The sequence below is a fragment of the Silene latifolia genome, chromosome 3, assembly GCF_048544455.1.
Source record: "Silene latifolia isolate original U9 population chromosome 3, ASM4854445v1, whole genome shotgun sequence".
NCBI lineage: Eukaryota > Viridiplantae > Streptophyta > Magnoliopsida > Caryophyllales > Caryophyllaceae > Silene > Silene latifolia.
The window spans coordinates 147,670,952-147,685,447 of record NC_133528.1 but is presented as its reverse complement, the minus strand read 5'-3'; the positions used below and the strand labels follow the sequence as shown (position 1 = coordinate 147,685,447).

At 37.4% G+C, this 14,496-nt stretch overlaps 2 protein-coding genes across 3 annotated transcripts in view; both read right to left on the bottom strand.

The window, feature by feature from the left end:
• The window catches only part of LOC141648359 (putative disease resistance protein RGA1), a 68,744-nt gene extending 68,538 nt beyond the window's left edge, over positions 1-206 (bottom strand). For both annotated transcript variants that reach the window (XM_074456937.1, XM_074456936.1), the window contains exon 1: positions 150-206. The gene's annotated coding sequence lies outside the window, so the exon portion shown is untranslated. The remainder of the gene's footprint in view (positions 1-149) is intronic.
• A 2,672-nt stretch (positions 207-2,878) lies between these two features.
• Positions 2,879-14,115, bottom strand: LOC141648358 (uncharacterized). Its single transcript, XM_074456929.1, has 13 exons — positions 13,538-14,115; positions 10,953-11,952; positions 9,417-9,626; positions 9,003-9,229; positions 7,963-8,037; positions 7,312-7,383; positions 7,131-7,229; positions 6,840-6,908; positions 6,639-6,753; positions 6,373-6,441; positions 5,184-5,529; positions 4,832-4,928; positions 2,879-4,342 (listed from the first exon to the last, which is right to left on the bottom strand). The coding sequence occupies exons 1-13, from the start codon at positions 13,673-13,675 to the stop codon at positions 3,275-3,277; spliced, it is 3,585 nt and encodes a 1,194-aa protein (XP_074313030.1). The 5' UTR covers positions 13,676-14,115; the 3' UTR covers positions 2,879-3,274.
• Positions 14,116-14,496: the final 381 nt, after the last annotated feature.

The following is a 14,496-nucleotide window of genomic DNA, read 5'->3' as shown; positions in this document are numbered from 1 at the left end:
AGCTACACAAATTATATCATAACACTGTCGTATGATGCGACCACTTAAAAGTGACCATTTTATACAGGCTATTACCTTAGGCCACCTAGTATTCGTCAATATATGACGTTTTTTATTTTCAAGAAGAGAATTACGAATTATGCAACTACATTTTTACTATTTAATGAAAGATAAGATCATCTCTGCATTTTCTTCCTTCTGAAATACAAGAAATCAATCAAAAATTCAATTTAGTTGCATGGAATTGGGGGAAAAAATCAATCAAAATTTCAGAAACAGTTCGTGGTTAGTGGCTGATAAATTCTGCAGGGGAAAAGATTAAAGAGAGTCACAGTTGACTGTGATGACTATGATCTAATTAGGAATGGTAATGGAACGAATTGTGATCGGATTTTGCGGTGATTCAAACCCGATCCAATTACTTAGTGGATTAACGGTCTAAATTTAAACCCGATCAAACGTTTTAATTTAACCCAAATCCATATATAATTCAGTATATAATCCAGAATTCGATCCAAAACTCAATTTAACTCGGTAAAAAGTTTTCTTATACGGATTAATTAAAATTGCTAGTCCGATGAAACTTAAATTTTTAAGAATTTGATTGAATCGTGTTGGTGTATGTAAATGGATCGGCAAGGGATTTGAATCAGCTTTTTTAATAGTGGGTTTTATGGGTATTTAAATGATTGAATCGAGTACGGATTCCTAAAAGTTTGTTTTCCTCCGGGTCGATTCGATTTCGGTTTGGTTAAGCTTACCGAAACAAGTCAACCAAACAGAAAAAAATCTATTCTAATCCACTCCATACCCGCCAAACACCCCCTTAGGCCATACTTTTTTCAGCATAAAAGGAGCTAAACGAAACAGAACTAAAGTAAAAGGAGCCGTCACAAAATTGAACTAAATAGAGTTGAGTTGAACTGAATGAAGCTGAACTAAGAGTTAATTTAAGTATAGATGAGCTAAACTGAATGAGACGTTTCTTTATGTGCTATCTAAATCTTTTATCCACTGAAAGAAATGAGGTGAACTCAATGAAGCTAAAACGTGATACCCCACTACAAACAACAATAATGACAAAAATTAAGTTGTTTGATCGGTTATTTTTGGAGAAAGTGAAATCCTATAAATTGCAATTTACGAATGTGTAAGGGTAATTTTATTGGAGTGTCGAGGAGAATTTTATCTCAAGACTTATGTGAGTTTTGTATCAAGACTCTCAACAAAGACTCAATGTCTTACAAGAGTTTTTTTAGTCAAGTGTTTACAATTCAACTTACCTTAAGACTTTGCTTGAATCTTGACACAATGTTTTTTTGTATGTCAAAATTTCTTTTAATTATTTTCCCTAAAAATTTGAAAAAATGACTAAGTTAAGTTTGACATGAGCGGTAAACGACTCAAGAATGGAGATGAATTAATGTTGTATGGCGAGATAACCTCTTGTCCTAAACATTTCATTTGTGTTGATGCTTCATGGTCTTCAAATCGCCGGAGTGGTCTTGGTTGTGTTTGTTTCTCGCCAAATGGGAATGTTACTCATCTTCTAAAATCTACTTACGCACAAAGTGCGGAGCAGGCTGAAGATAAGGCTATTTTGGAAGCTTTGGTGTGGGCATCCAAGAACAAGTTATTACATGTTTATGTTGGTTCAGATTGCCTTTAAATTCTACAACAAATTATGGGGGGAAAGGCTAATAACCATCTAACAACATCAATTCTAATAGACATTCTCCAAGTTGCAACATGTTTTCATTGTATTAGTTTTTCTTATATTCCTAAAATCATGTAATACTACTGCTCAAAATCTAGCCAATCGGGCTAGATTTTGAGTTCTTCAACTTGTCAAAAAAAAAAAAAAAGTTTGACATGAGCAAGCAATAAAAAAAAAAGTAACTAAAATTTGTTAAAGGTCTTTTTTTTTTGGGATATTCTCTCGTGTACCCCTCAACTTTTTCATTTTCTATGATATACCCCTCTTTTCATGCAAAAAAACTTTAACCGTCAATAACTCTTGGCTACATGTTCAGAATACGTTAAAACTTTTTTTTCAAATTGACCTTCTTTAAAAGGTCTTCCGTTTAAAACAAAAATTCACCGACGTTTCAACTCGTAGTCGGGAATTATGGTCGGTCAAAGTTTATTCGTTAAAAAATGTTTGACCAACCATAACTACCGGCTACGTGTTTAAAAAGCGGTGATTTTTTTTTTTCAAATTAAAGGCCTTGACGAGATAATTGGTTTGAAAAAAAAAAATTATCATTTTCTGAGCTCGTAACAGAGAATTATTGTCGGTCAAAGTTTTTTTGTGAAAAACGAAGGGTACACCATAGAAAACGAAAAAGTTCAGGGGTACACGAGAGAATACCCCTTTTTTTTGTCAGATAAGTAAAGATTGCCTAAACTATAGAAGTAGCTATAGTATGAGCAATCCTATAAATTAATTTTACATAATAAAAAAAAAGTAACAACTTCTTGTCATTGTTTTTCTCTTAGTCACTGTCCCCGGAGCCTTAATAGCATTGGTCTTGATAATAGTCACCTAGGTAGAAATCACATAAATTAATTTTACATAACCAAGCGACCCTTTAATATCGTATGTTCCATTCGGGTTTGGATTGAGATAATGACAAATTTCGAGTTTGGATATGTTGCAATGTCCAGAAGTAACAAACATTGAGGATCCGATCATTTAAAACTCACATCAAGCCAATTCTACCAACACTAATTTGAGACCGAATCGATGAATCATTTTTGTAAAATTTAATTAATGAGCAAATATTCGGAAACATGTTACATGGTCTAAAATTTAGGAGGCACACAACTGCAAAACCAATATTCAAGAATAACCAGAGAATTTATATACTATCCATATTCCATAGCACTCACATTTTCGAATCGAATCATTAAACAAAAGAAAACCATACAGCCATTCAATTTCTATAAAGATAGCTCACTATACTTCCACTACAAACCACAATAAAAAAAAAAAAAAAGAATAATATTTTGCAAGGTGGTCTCTTGACATGACAAAACTTTTGAAAACCCAACCACTCCGAAAAAAATATATATATACTCGTAATAAAGAGGAAGTTACAGGGAAAAGGATGAAGCTACCATGAAGGGATAGATAAATGATGGGATGTTTTACCAACTCGGCGGTATCCTGTGAAATCTTCATGGATGAAACATTGCAAATTTGCAACCTCTGGGACCATGTCACTCGAGCATTTGGGAAAACGATGAGATGAAAATTTAAACTTTAGATTGTCTAAAATGCACTCCAACCATCGGTCCCTCCTTTCGGGGTTTCACTGAATGAAGACTTGAATGGTCCGGTAGACCCGTAAGCGTCCGAGTCTCGTCTTGGAGTTTCACTGCTAAATGATGAACTGAATGGGCCACCAAACCCGAATGAATCATATTCGCCTTTTGGGGTCTCCCCGAAGGATGAGTTGAATGAACCCGAGTTCGCAAAATAATCATTTTCTCTCCTGGGGGTTTCATTGCCCATGGATGACCCAAAAGGCCCAATAGAACCAAACTGGTCTGTATCTGCTCTGGGAGTTTCACTGCCAAATGACGACCTAAAAGGCCCACTAGCAGAACCATAAAAGTCTGTATCTGCTCTAGGAGTTTCACTGCCGAATGATGACCGAAATGGCCCAACAGATCCAAATGGATCAACTTCTGACCTCGGTGTTTCGCTTCCGAAAGAAGACTGGAATGCACTAGACCCAAAAGCATCAGAGTCCCTCCTGGGCGTTTCACTTATGAAGGACGACTTGAACGTCTCGGAACCAAAAGGATCGGAATCGTCAAATGATGAAAACCGATGGCCAAAGTCGGAATCCTGAGTACTTTTCATGGAGTCAAACCGTGAAAATGCCCCGGTTTGCTGGAATGGTTCACCATCTTCCGAGTCCAATTCTCTAGTGCTGCGCATGGAGTCAAATCGAGAAAATCTCTCTTGTGGCTGGAATCCACTATCAGAAGACCTGAAAGAATCGAACCTAGAAAAGTTGTAGCCACGTTCTTCTTGCCCTTCACCATCCTTGTGAGGTGAATAGCTTGAGCTGAAAAGTGGTGTGCTTGGGACAGAATCTGCAAAAATGCTGTGTTTTGGCAAAAAGCCTTCAGCTGGTGTGCTGGGGACGGAATCGTCAAACAAACTTTTTTTCGGCAAAAACACATCTGCTGGAGTGCCAGGGACAGAATCGGCAAACACACTCTTTTTCGGCAAAAATTCTTCAGTTTGAGCTGAACTAGTTCTAATAGGAGGCAGGGTAAACTCCCCGTGTCCAAACAAGTCATCAATATGCCTCTCACGGCCCTTTGCCTGAAAAATTAGGAAGCATGATGTTTTAGAATACAACAAATGGCAGAAAAGGAAATTATTACCTTCGGCCAAAATTGAAAAGCCCAACTGTCCACCTCCCTTATGCACAGCAGTACACTTAAACAATGTTGAGGCCTGAGGGTTAAAATTGAGAAGCAAGAGAGACTCATTTTTGTATTTGTTCTGATTTACTTTTACAGACCCCCCATACCTGATAAGAGTCCTAAGACAACCAAATTAAAATTGCAGGAAATAGAATTTTTTAGAAAAAGGAAGTTGCACTTCTCACATACGCTTAGCTATAATGACATTAATGAGGTTAGGTAAGGTGGATTTTCGAGTTCTATTTCTTTTACACGACCAAATACGGAGTAATTTCCAATGTACAACATCAATGGCCAACCAAAAATGTAATTAGTAAAAGGAGCCTTGTTATCACCCATCAAATTCTTTTAGGTCGGGATAAGCAATAATATAGGACTAGTTTACCTTAGAGGAACCCCAAACAGAATCAGCATCATCACTAGTGTCAAATGTCCCCTGTGTTGGCTCATCAAATCTCTTGTCCCCAATAGAGGATCCATCACTGCAGAAATAACTATAATAATCAATGCAGGTTATACAAAATTACAGTAATTATGATTTATTGAGATGCAAAGAAGCCATCAGCCTCACCCTCACGGGCTAACCATGGCCCCACTCCTTTAGCGTCCATGACGTAATATATAATAGTTCCCAGCTAAAACTCAATATAGGAAAACTATAAGATACTAATATTCAACCAACGCAGTTCTTTTCACAAAAAAAAAAAAAAAAAAAAAAAAAAAAAAAAAAGGCATACCTCGGAGACTGCTTGGAACGGGGTGAAGTATTTGAACCGACAGTCGTTTCAAAATGGTTCTCCTTAGAACCATTACTAGGAGTACCATGTGAAGTTCTACCTGATGGACTAGCAACAGGACTTCCCAGAACATTATCTTCTTTCTGGTTAGCTATTAAACCATTTTCAGCCTGAATCACATCCTCTTGTGCAGCCTTCACGGTTTTGGATTCAGTGTCTGAGACATGTAGAACTGCTTCACCCTCATCAGTAGATGCCTTTTCTTTCTTTACAACTTTAACCTTTTGTTTAGGCGGCGCAACAACGTTTTGTACATCAAGAGTCATTTCCTTCACGAAAGTGAAGCCTGAAACAAGGAAGCAATTAAGCACAAGCAATGTGTCGGGACTTCCCCAGAAGAAAATAAGACACCTACCGACGCCTGAAGGGTAGAAACACAAGGGCAGAATAACAGATAACACTATCACAATTCATGGCCTATCTAGATTTATTTTAGTGGGAGTTAATATTTAACCCCGACCATTTTTTCCCTCCGAAAAGGGAAAAAATAACTACCTTTTCCACACCTCATTCCCATAACTTCTACCTTTTCTAAAATATAAAAATATAAATTCAAAAGCCTTCCTGAACATTTCCTTCAAACCTACCACCAACGGTAATGGAGGGGAAAAACATTTTCTGAATTTCTGGCGAAATCAATCAATGAATGATCTTCATTTTTACCCAAAATCAACCTTTTGAAAGGATGCAAAGACCATTCATGATTAAAAATCGCCGGAAAATCTGTGTCAAATATGTCTACTAATAGAAGGCTTGGAGAATTGGAGGAAATGATTAGAAAACATGAGCATGAAACTTTTATTAAAAATGGGAGCTATGGAAATGGGCATAGAAAATGTAAAAACTGAGAGTTACTCATTTTTTGATAAATCTGGCACCGACCCACCCTTCCTTACCCGCCTAAGGTGGGAAGGCAGGACTTTCTTTGAAACACGAGGGTAAACTGTTGTATAAACCATCAACATATCCACAAAGAGAGGTTAAACTCAAACCAGTTACATATTAACCAAACACCCATGATTTTCTATCAAATTATCAGTTATTAAGAGAAGTTTAAAATTCAAATAATCAAGATGATCTGCTTGTCTGCCACAAGTGATAATAAATTAAGTAGCAGTGTTGCAAATACCTTCATCTTCAAATTTATCCCAATCTTCGTCCCAATCAGCAGCACCTTCTTGGATACCAGGTTGCCATCCTGAGAATGAAGACGGAGATTTCAATTTCAGAGCCAACACTAATTATCCACATTAAATTTCAGATAGGATAAAATTTTTCCAGATAAATACAACACTCTTATAGGAGTTAATAACACTACAAAATCAGATTAAGCACCCACACAATAACGATGATCACACAAAGCAAAAGATAAGCCAGTCAGGTGTATGGCATTACCAAAAGGAAGTTCAACTAGCGTGGTCGGCTTAGAACGCAATCCATATTTTTTGCACCGTTCACTAAGACTTCTCACTAACTCTTCCAGATTACCCTGAATACGATCGGCGCGTACCTGATATTACACCCCAACAACCAGAATGAGATACTAAATTTCTTCACAGGCAACTCAAATTTTGCCTAGTGTTAGCAACAAGATACCTGAAGGGTCTCATCACTTCCATCCTGCTCCATCTTCACAATTGCCTGATACATCTCCATTTTCCTCTCCTGAGAACCAGCAACACAATTTTGTAATAACGGGTCATTTACATATTATACACTAACCATTCAGCTATTACAATATATACCAGGAAACACCATAGATGCCACCTAGATTAGCTAAGTAAAGTCATGAGGGGTCACACTTATGACCTAGGTTTGAACCCCATAGGCATCAAAATGCCATTGTGGCTCTCTCTATATCAAAAACATTATACACCAACAAAATACCTGTATGTCACGAAAAGTGGCTTCTTCAATTGTCAGCTTAGATGCCACATCACCAGCTTGCAGGTACTTCTCTTCATACTTTTTGGCCAGAGATTCAACCTAAAAAAAGTCATACGACTATAAAATCATCACCGATGTAGAGCTATAAAGATTTAACAGAAGCAACTAGCCAAAATCACACCTCACGCTTATCTGCAACAGCCCTTTCTGTAACTTCATTAAGGCGGTTATCACACCTGCTCTTGTAGAGAACCTATCAAAACAGGAAACATGAAATTTGGTTATCAAAATTCAGAAGCCAGTCAGGGGTCAAATGGCCACAAGAGTATTAATGAAGCTAACACCATTCGATATTCTGCAACAACATATTTGAAGTACAGAAGCTTCAGCTACTATTTTGTATAGTGCAAACAACATATTTTTTAAGTTGCCGCAAGATTTTAAATGAGTTACACTGCATAAAACAACATAAAATAAAATATAGGGAAAATTCTGGGAACGGTGGCGTGATTGTGATGGACTGCTGGACCTCCAGTCAAGATATGTACTAGAAAGTTGTGTATACACAACTATTTTATTTTATTTTTTATGTAAACCATCCAGTTTAATCCGGATTCGAGCCAGATAGGACCACTAGGGCGGTAAAGCTCTCCCTCATGAGTTTCAACACTGTTGCATTGCCAAGGCTTGAACCCAAGACCTTTGGTTAAGCTAGAACAATCGCTTACCAGTTGATCTAAGTGCTCATGAGTAGTGTATACACAACTAGTTAAAGATTAGTTGTTGCAATACATAAGTCTAATGGACTGGAGATATTTGGAGAGAGACTTACCAACTCTTGCATCTTAACTCGGTAGAACTCCATTTTCTCTTTTGCTTCCTTTATTTCCTTCTCCAGGTCTTCAACCTTTCATAACCCATTCACATTTAAGAAGATGCATAATAGCACAATAGAACATACGGAACACTAGGCAGAAAAAACACAAACCCTAAAACAAAATGTTAGCAAGCTACATGAGAGGACCAAACATAGATATATGTAATCACTCCACAAACACTCAATATGTTGCCAAATGACAGGAATCAAGCTTCCACAAACACTCAATATGTTACCAGGAGGACGAGAATCAGGCTTCTACACTCTCCCTCCCACAGTCCCACTCTACAGAAGCCAAAATGTTTCCCATTCTTCAAATAAAAGGGCTGCCACTAGCCTTCGGAGAATAATCAACCACATACTTATAATCAGCCAGTAAAAATCTATCAAATATGCACATTTCTATTGATTCTTTCATCTATAAGTGAGCTATGTCTCTCTTTATATGAGTACTGAAATTCTCATTTATTGAGAGTATGGCAGATTTGTCAATGAATGTAGGATTTATCATTTGTTTGTGAATAATCGTTCTATAAGTTAGAAAATAGACATCTGACTTTTGTCAACAATACGATCATTTCATCATAGTACAAATTATGGACAATCATTAGTCATATTGATCCCTCATAGCAAATTGTATCAATACAAAACAATGTATTAGACATTGAGATTGTATTTGTATCCCTCGTATGCAAACGTGTGAGATCTAATTTTGAAGATATTGACTTTGAGAATGACTATTTAATTTCTACGTTATGAGATTTGTCGTTCATTAATTTCTATTTTAGATTGAATGGAGGCACACATAAGCAACAACACATTGTGTGCGGGTAGATATACCTTCTCTACACAATTTTGTCCACCCTAAACATAAATAGAAGAGAGTGTTCCTTGCCATATAAACAAACAAATTTACCTTATGAAATAAGGTCAACAAATGCTACTTATAGAGAACGCCACACACACACACACACACACAAGAGTATGTTATATACCTTTTTATTCGCCTCTGATGCCTCCTGAAATTTCGCATTGAGTGATTTCTGATCCTCTTCACTCAGTTGGTCTACCAAATGTTTCTCTAAAACTGGCACTTTAGCTTTTTGTGGCTTAGGAGGCAGCCCCTGATCAGGGGAGGCAGCAGGCATAGGCAGTGGTGGTTTCCCTGGTGGACGTGCAGCTGGCCTTTGCCCTGCACCAGTGACTTGGGGTTGCTGGAAACCTATAAAATATTCCCAAACAACACAAAAAAAAAAAAAACAAGCTCAATGAAAAATAAAAATTATTAAAAATTGCTTGTGCTCTTTCATATCAATTGATACTCTAAATGTAAAAGCATAAATGGTACTCCTTAAATTTTAGTAACCATCTTAGAACACGAAAAATGTGGCATCTACCAAAAGAATTACCAGCAGAATAACCCCGTGATGTATTATCATAACTACGAACAGGTTGAGCATTTGCAGGAAAGTCGAGCATTACAGTATTTGGCAGCACAGCTGGAAGAGGACGCCCCTCCCTGTATCTCTCCATGAGATAAAGTGCAATACAAAATTCCCTGACAGAGAGCATGCTATCATTATCCTGGTCAGACAAATTCCACACCTGCTTTAGCACCTCTGGAACATGCAACAATAGGTCAATGAGTGGTAAACCAAGAAGGTGAAACCTGACACGTCCAATGCACAGTATCACATATTTGAACAAACACCACTTATCATGAAGTAATCTCCAACTATTTATAGAGATATACACTATCAAACATGGTAACATGTTAGGCTAACTACAGACTACAGTAAACAATATCATAGAATATGTAGCTTGGATTAAAGTGATAGCGTGCAACATATAATGGTTCTAGAAACTATAACTAACATAGTTTTAGTTCAACATTCAAATGCATACTTCAGGTGTAAAATTTATAATCATATAGCTAAGGATGTCGCTACATTTGTTAACTAGAGAATTCAGAACTAAATATTTGCTTTGACAATGTTTAAGCACCTCTGTAAAAAAATACTAGTGATTTCTTAAATATTTAAATGGCTTCTTCTAATATCTTTGCATAACTAACCATTACTGAAACAAATGTGGCCAAAAGATATTTTAACTACCATGCAGTTTATGATTCAGGATACAAGACATACTATTTCGATAATTTCTCAAGTTTTACTGCAGTCACAATTCAAGACCTCAATTTTTTTGGCCCAAGCTACTATCATAACAACTCATTGACCGATACCATCATACCACTTACAAAACTGCCCATGTAATAGCCAGAGATAAAAATTTGACTACCACAACTACTTCATTGGAAGAGCTTGATTCACAGGACAGCACAAAGCCGGTGATACATGATTAAATACTTCCTAAAAGCTCAGAAAATGTGACTTTCAAGTTCATGGCAAACAGATATTTACGTATGTCAGATAATCCAAAATTATACTCCCTCCATTCAACTTTTATCACCCCACTTCTCCAAGATATGTGAGGAGTATTATATTGAAGTGGGGTGATAAAAGTTGAATGGAGGGAGTAATACACAGTGCAGAGGACCAATTCACCAACACACATGATGAGATGACAACTTATGCTCGTCGTACTCGGACTTATTCTCCATCACAACCAAACTTCATCAAAACGAACTACCCAACTAAGCAGAATGCATAAAGAGACTAAACTCGAGAGCCAACCACATCACTACTCAAGGTTTAAGGTCTTCAAAACTGCTGGACCAAAAGAAGGAACCCAAAAATCCACACATACGAACATTAGAAACGACGACAAAATTTATGCAAGAAATTTTAGTTTGGGGGAAAAAAAAGGTCCATTCAAGTGCTAAATGGAGCTAATTACCAAAACAATAAAAAGGGCACAGAATTCAATTTAGCTATAGCAATAAAAATAAGGGAAAATTAAGTAACTTTCATCAATTAATTACTCGCCTCTAGGCAACCTCCAACTTAAAAATAGGTTGCGTGCCTGCTCGCCAGTTATTTTCCCATCTTTATCAGTATCAACCTCCATAAATACTTTGGTATATTTTTGTATATCAGACTGTGTTGCTCTTGGCCATTGCACCTGGGGCTGATGCCCGATAGAAGTTTGAGGTTGAACTGATGGTGGACCATTTGGGCGGATACTTGGTCTTGGAGCTAAAGTTTGTGCATCCATCTTCAAATGCGATTGCATCTTTGGATTCTGTCCACCAACAGACAGACTGCCAGCTAAAGCAGGAATGGAAGGTGAGGACACTTGCATGTTACCAACTGAAGACATACCCAATTGAGATCCTGAAGCATAACCATTTTGAGTGACCGGAGGTCTAGGTTGCATGGGTGAAGGTGACGGCACTCCAGATGCTATGGGTGGCTTAGACGACAATACTGGTACTGGTGCTCCAGATGGTAAGCCAGCCTGATTTGATAAAGGAATATTTCCTCTCTCTGCGAACGTAGCTGTTGATGTGTTGGCTACATTTGGAACTCCTAATCCGCGTGATACCCCAGAACCCGGCGGGTTTGAGCCTGGCTGAGGAGCTCCTACAGGAAATCCTTGAAAACCAACACCCTGAACTGGGACACTAGAAACAGAATTCAAGGGTCTAACTAATCCACTTCCTTGAGATGGATTATACTGTTGGTTCACGGTTGTGTTGGACAATGTTGGTCTTAACCCAGTGTTCTGAGATGTTGCTGATCCCCTAGTGGCCATTTGAGATGCAGACGGGATTGCTCCAGCAGCGCTGGCTTGAGGTGCTGATAACGCAGCCAAGTTTATCTGTGGAGCAGGAATTTTTGCTGAAGCTGGACTAAATATAGCTGCCTTCACAATATCAGGGGTTAATTCTCTCTTGCTCTGAGCAACAGTTACAAGCTTAAGTGCATTGTAGAACTCCGCTCTCCCAAGAGATCCTATTCGGTTTTGATCAGCATAATTCCATATCTGTGTAAATAAAATAAAAAAACACTCTTAGCCAACCACTGTGCAGTGTCATAGAAGCAAACATTACGAAGCCAAATCACAAACATGGAGCAGCATGACATCTTTTCTTAATAAAAAAAAAATAATATAAAAATAAGAGAGACAAGATACAAGTATCAAACTAGCGGATAACATATCCTCAAAACAAGCAACTGACGAAGGAGACAACATAAAGGCCTTGCAAAAACATCTTTCTAGAGGGGAGTATATTCATAGTTAGCAACTTATCAGTCAGTCTCAGATTATCAGAGTTCCCTAAACCAGCTTTTTGCCCCTAATCCTCAGCCTTGTATGACAGACAAGCACATCTTCATGTTTTGAAAGAAATATTCTGATGAATTATACACACACAAAAAGTACTACTTGTTATAGTATTATGAGCTACAATCGGCCTTTATGATAGACAAGCAGGTCTTCAAGTTTTGAAAGAAATCTTGTGATAATCATCCACACATGAAATGGTACTATAATGAGCTGTGATCGGCCTTTATACTATTCACAATAAGTAACGCCGTGAAAACAGGCATCTATTTTGATCGTATCTCGACAGAATAACCTGGCAAACTACTATCAATCTTCAGAAGAAGTTCATCAAATAAGAATCACATTTTCCTTTCAAGCAAATGCATCATGTAAGACTTCAGTGGCCAATCGACCCAATCCAAAATCATAAACCTTAATCTCCACAACTTGCTCAAACTAAGTCAGTGGGCAAGAAACTGATTCATTAAATAGGTAAGACACAAGGATGAACTGGTAGCTTGAGAATGTTGGGTTGCAGCACGCACCAGCCCATTGCAATCACATACCGGGGGCATGAGTATATAAAGACTACACGTGGGGATCTTGTAAATTATCAATGGGTTACCAGCTAGATCCTTTTCAGCCATCCATCCCCAAAATAGTACTCCATAATACTCCAACGTTCTGCAGCACAACTACACACATTTCCCTTAACAACCCCAATTTTTATCCACGTCCAACAAAAAGAAATTACCAATTTAAAAGTTCACCCTATCAAAGACGTTGCACACTCACATTTCTCTCAATACATCTTCAACTATCGCAAATCAGTAAATGTAATCAGCAGCTGAAGTACGAAATCCAAACTAAATACTTCAACGAACAAATCCAACGCCTATCTACCACTACAAAACCACCAACACTGTATATATCCGCCTCTCATGTGCCATTGCCAGTTCCTAATTTCCAACCTCATGCCCAACAATGTAGTTACCAAAAAAGAAGTTTCGACATCAATTATCAAACTAACAACCGAACAATTTAATCCTACCCGATTTCCTTATTTCTACTTCTCAAACTCTTGATTTAGGCACCGGCAATCCGTTCCGACACGATAAACATTCAAACCCATTAACTAATCAAACAATTCCAGATTTCCAGTGACCAACTTACATTCTTCATCACAACAATCAATGAAACGCGATCAAACATTCAAACTACATCACTAACAACAATTCATAAACAAATTGCAGCTCAATAACTTCAAATAAACACAAATTACAGAATAAAACAGGCGCGATACCTGAGCGAGAACTTGTTTCGACAAATTTGCGCCTTGAAAGAATGCAACAGCTTCGCTTCCACTAATTTTACCATCTCCATCTAAATCTGCTCTTCGAAAATACGCATCGAAGAGATCTCCTTGGTTTTGTGCCGCCATTTTCTTCACAAAACCAAAATCTCGCAGATCAAATCATCAAATTACATTAATCACAACAAACGAACATTAATCGTTAATCTAATCGCAATAGATTTGATTAAGTTACACATGAATTACGAATCTGGATCCGTAACAACTGATTCGATAACGAAATAAAATTGTATTTATGTCGAATTATCGATCGATCACTTTAATCGCGATAAATGGAAGTGAGATAGAGGATAATTTGGAGGAGAGAGAAAATTAGGGTTCTTGATTCGAAAATTTGGGGATTTTGATTTGTGTGTGGGAAACAAAGTGCAATGAGGAATTTTCTGGAGGGAGAAATTTTGCGTCGGCGACGAGAACCGTGGTGGGTGCCACCGGTGTAACAGAGAGGATGGGAATAACGACTCACAAAATCAATTTTTTTTTCTATATTGCGATCCAAGTATGGCACGCTAAATTTTCTCTTACATTTCAAAAAAAATTGTAAAATACGGTTATTTTATACTCCCTCCATTCAACTCCACACTACACATATACCTTTTTCATCCATTCAACTCCACACTACACCTTTCCTAAAAAGGAAATAAAAAAGACCATTTTATCCTAATTCCAACAACTTATTTACAACAAATGCCATTGTTGGCCCACTCTAATCCACCATAAAACCCCACCTTTATATTTTTTTAACATTTTTAACCCCACCATTCTTTTCCCTATGTACTTTTAAACGTTTTTTTAATCCGTTCCTTAATACCCGTGCAAAAAGCATAAGTGTAGTGTGGAGTTGAATGGAGGGAGTATTTGATGTAATTTTTAACTCAGTTTTATTATGG

Bases quoted from the DNA above. Each gene is read 5' to 3' on its own strand.
- LOC141648358 (XM_074456929.1), bottom strand. From the start codon at position 13,675: ATGGCGGCACAAAACCAAGGAGATCTCTTCGATGCGTATTTTCGAAGA. The intron at 11,953-13,537 runs GTATCGCGCCTG...TTATTTACACAG, and splicing joins CGAAACAAGTTCTCGCTCAG to ATATGGAATTATGCTGATCA. The intron at 6,442-6,638 runs GTAATGCCATAC...CTTCATTCTCAG, and splicing joins GCTAGTTGAACTTCCTTTTG to GATGGCAACCTGGTATCCAA.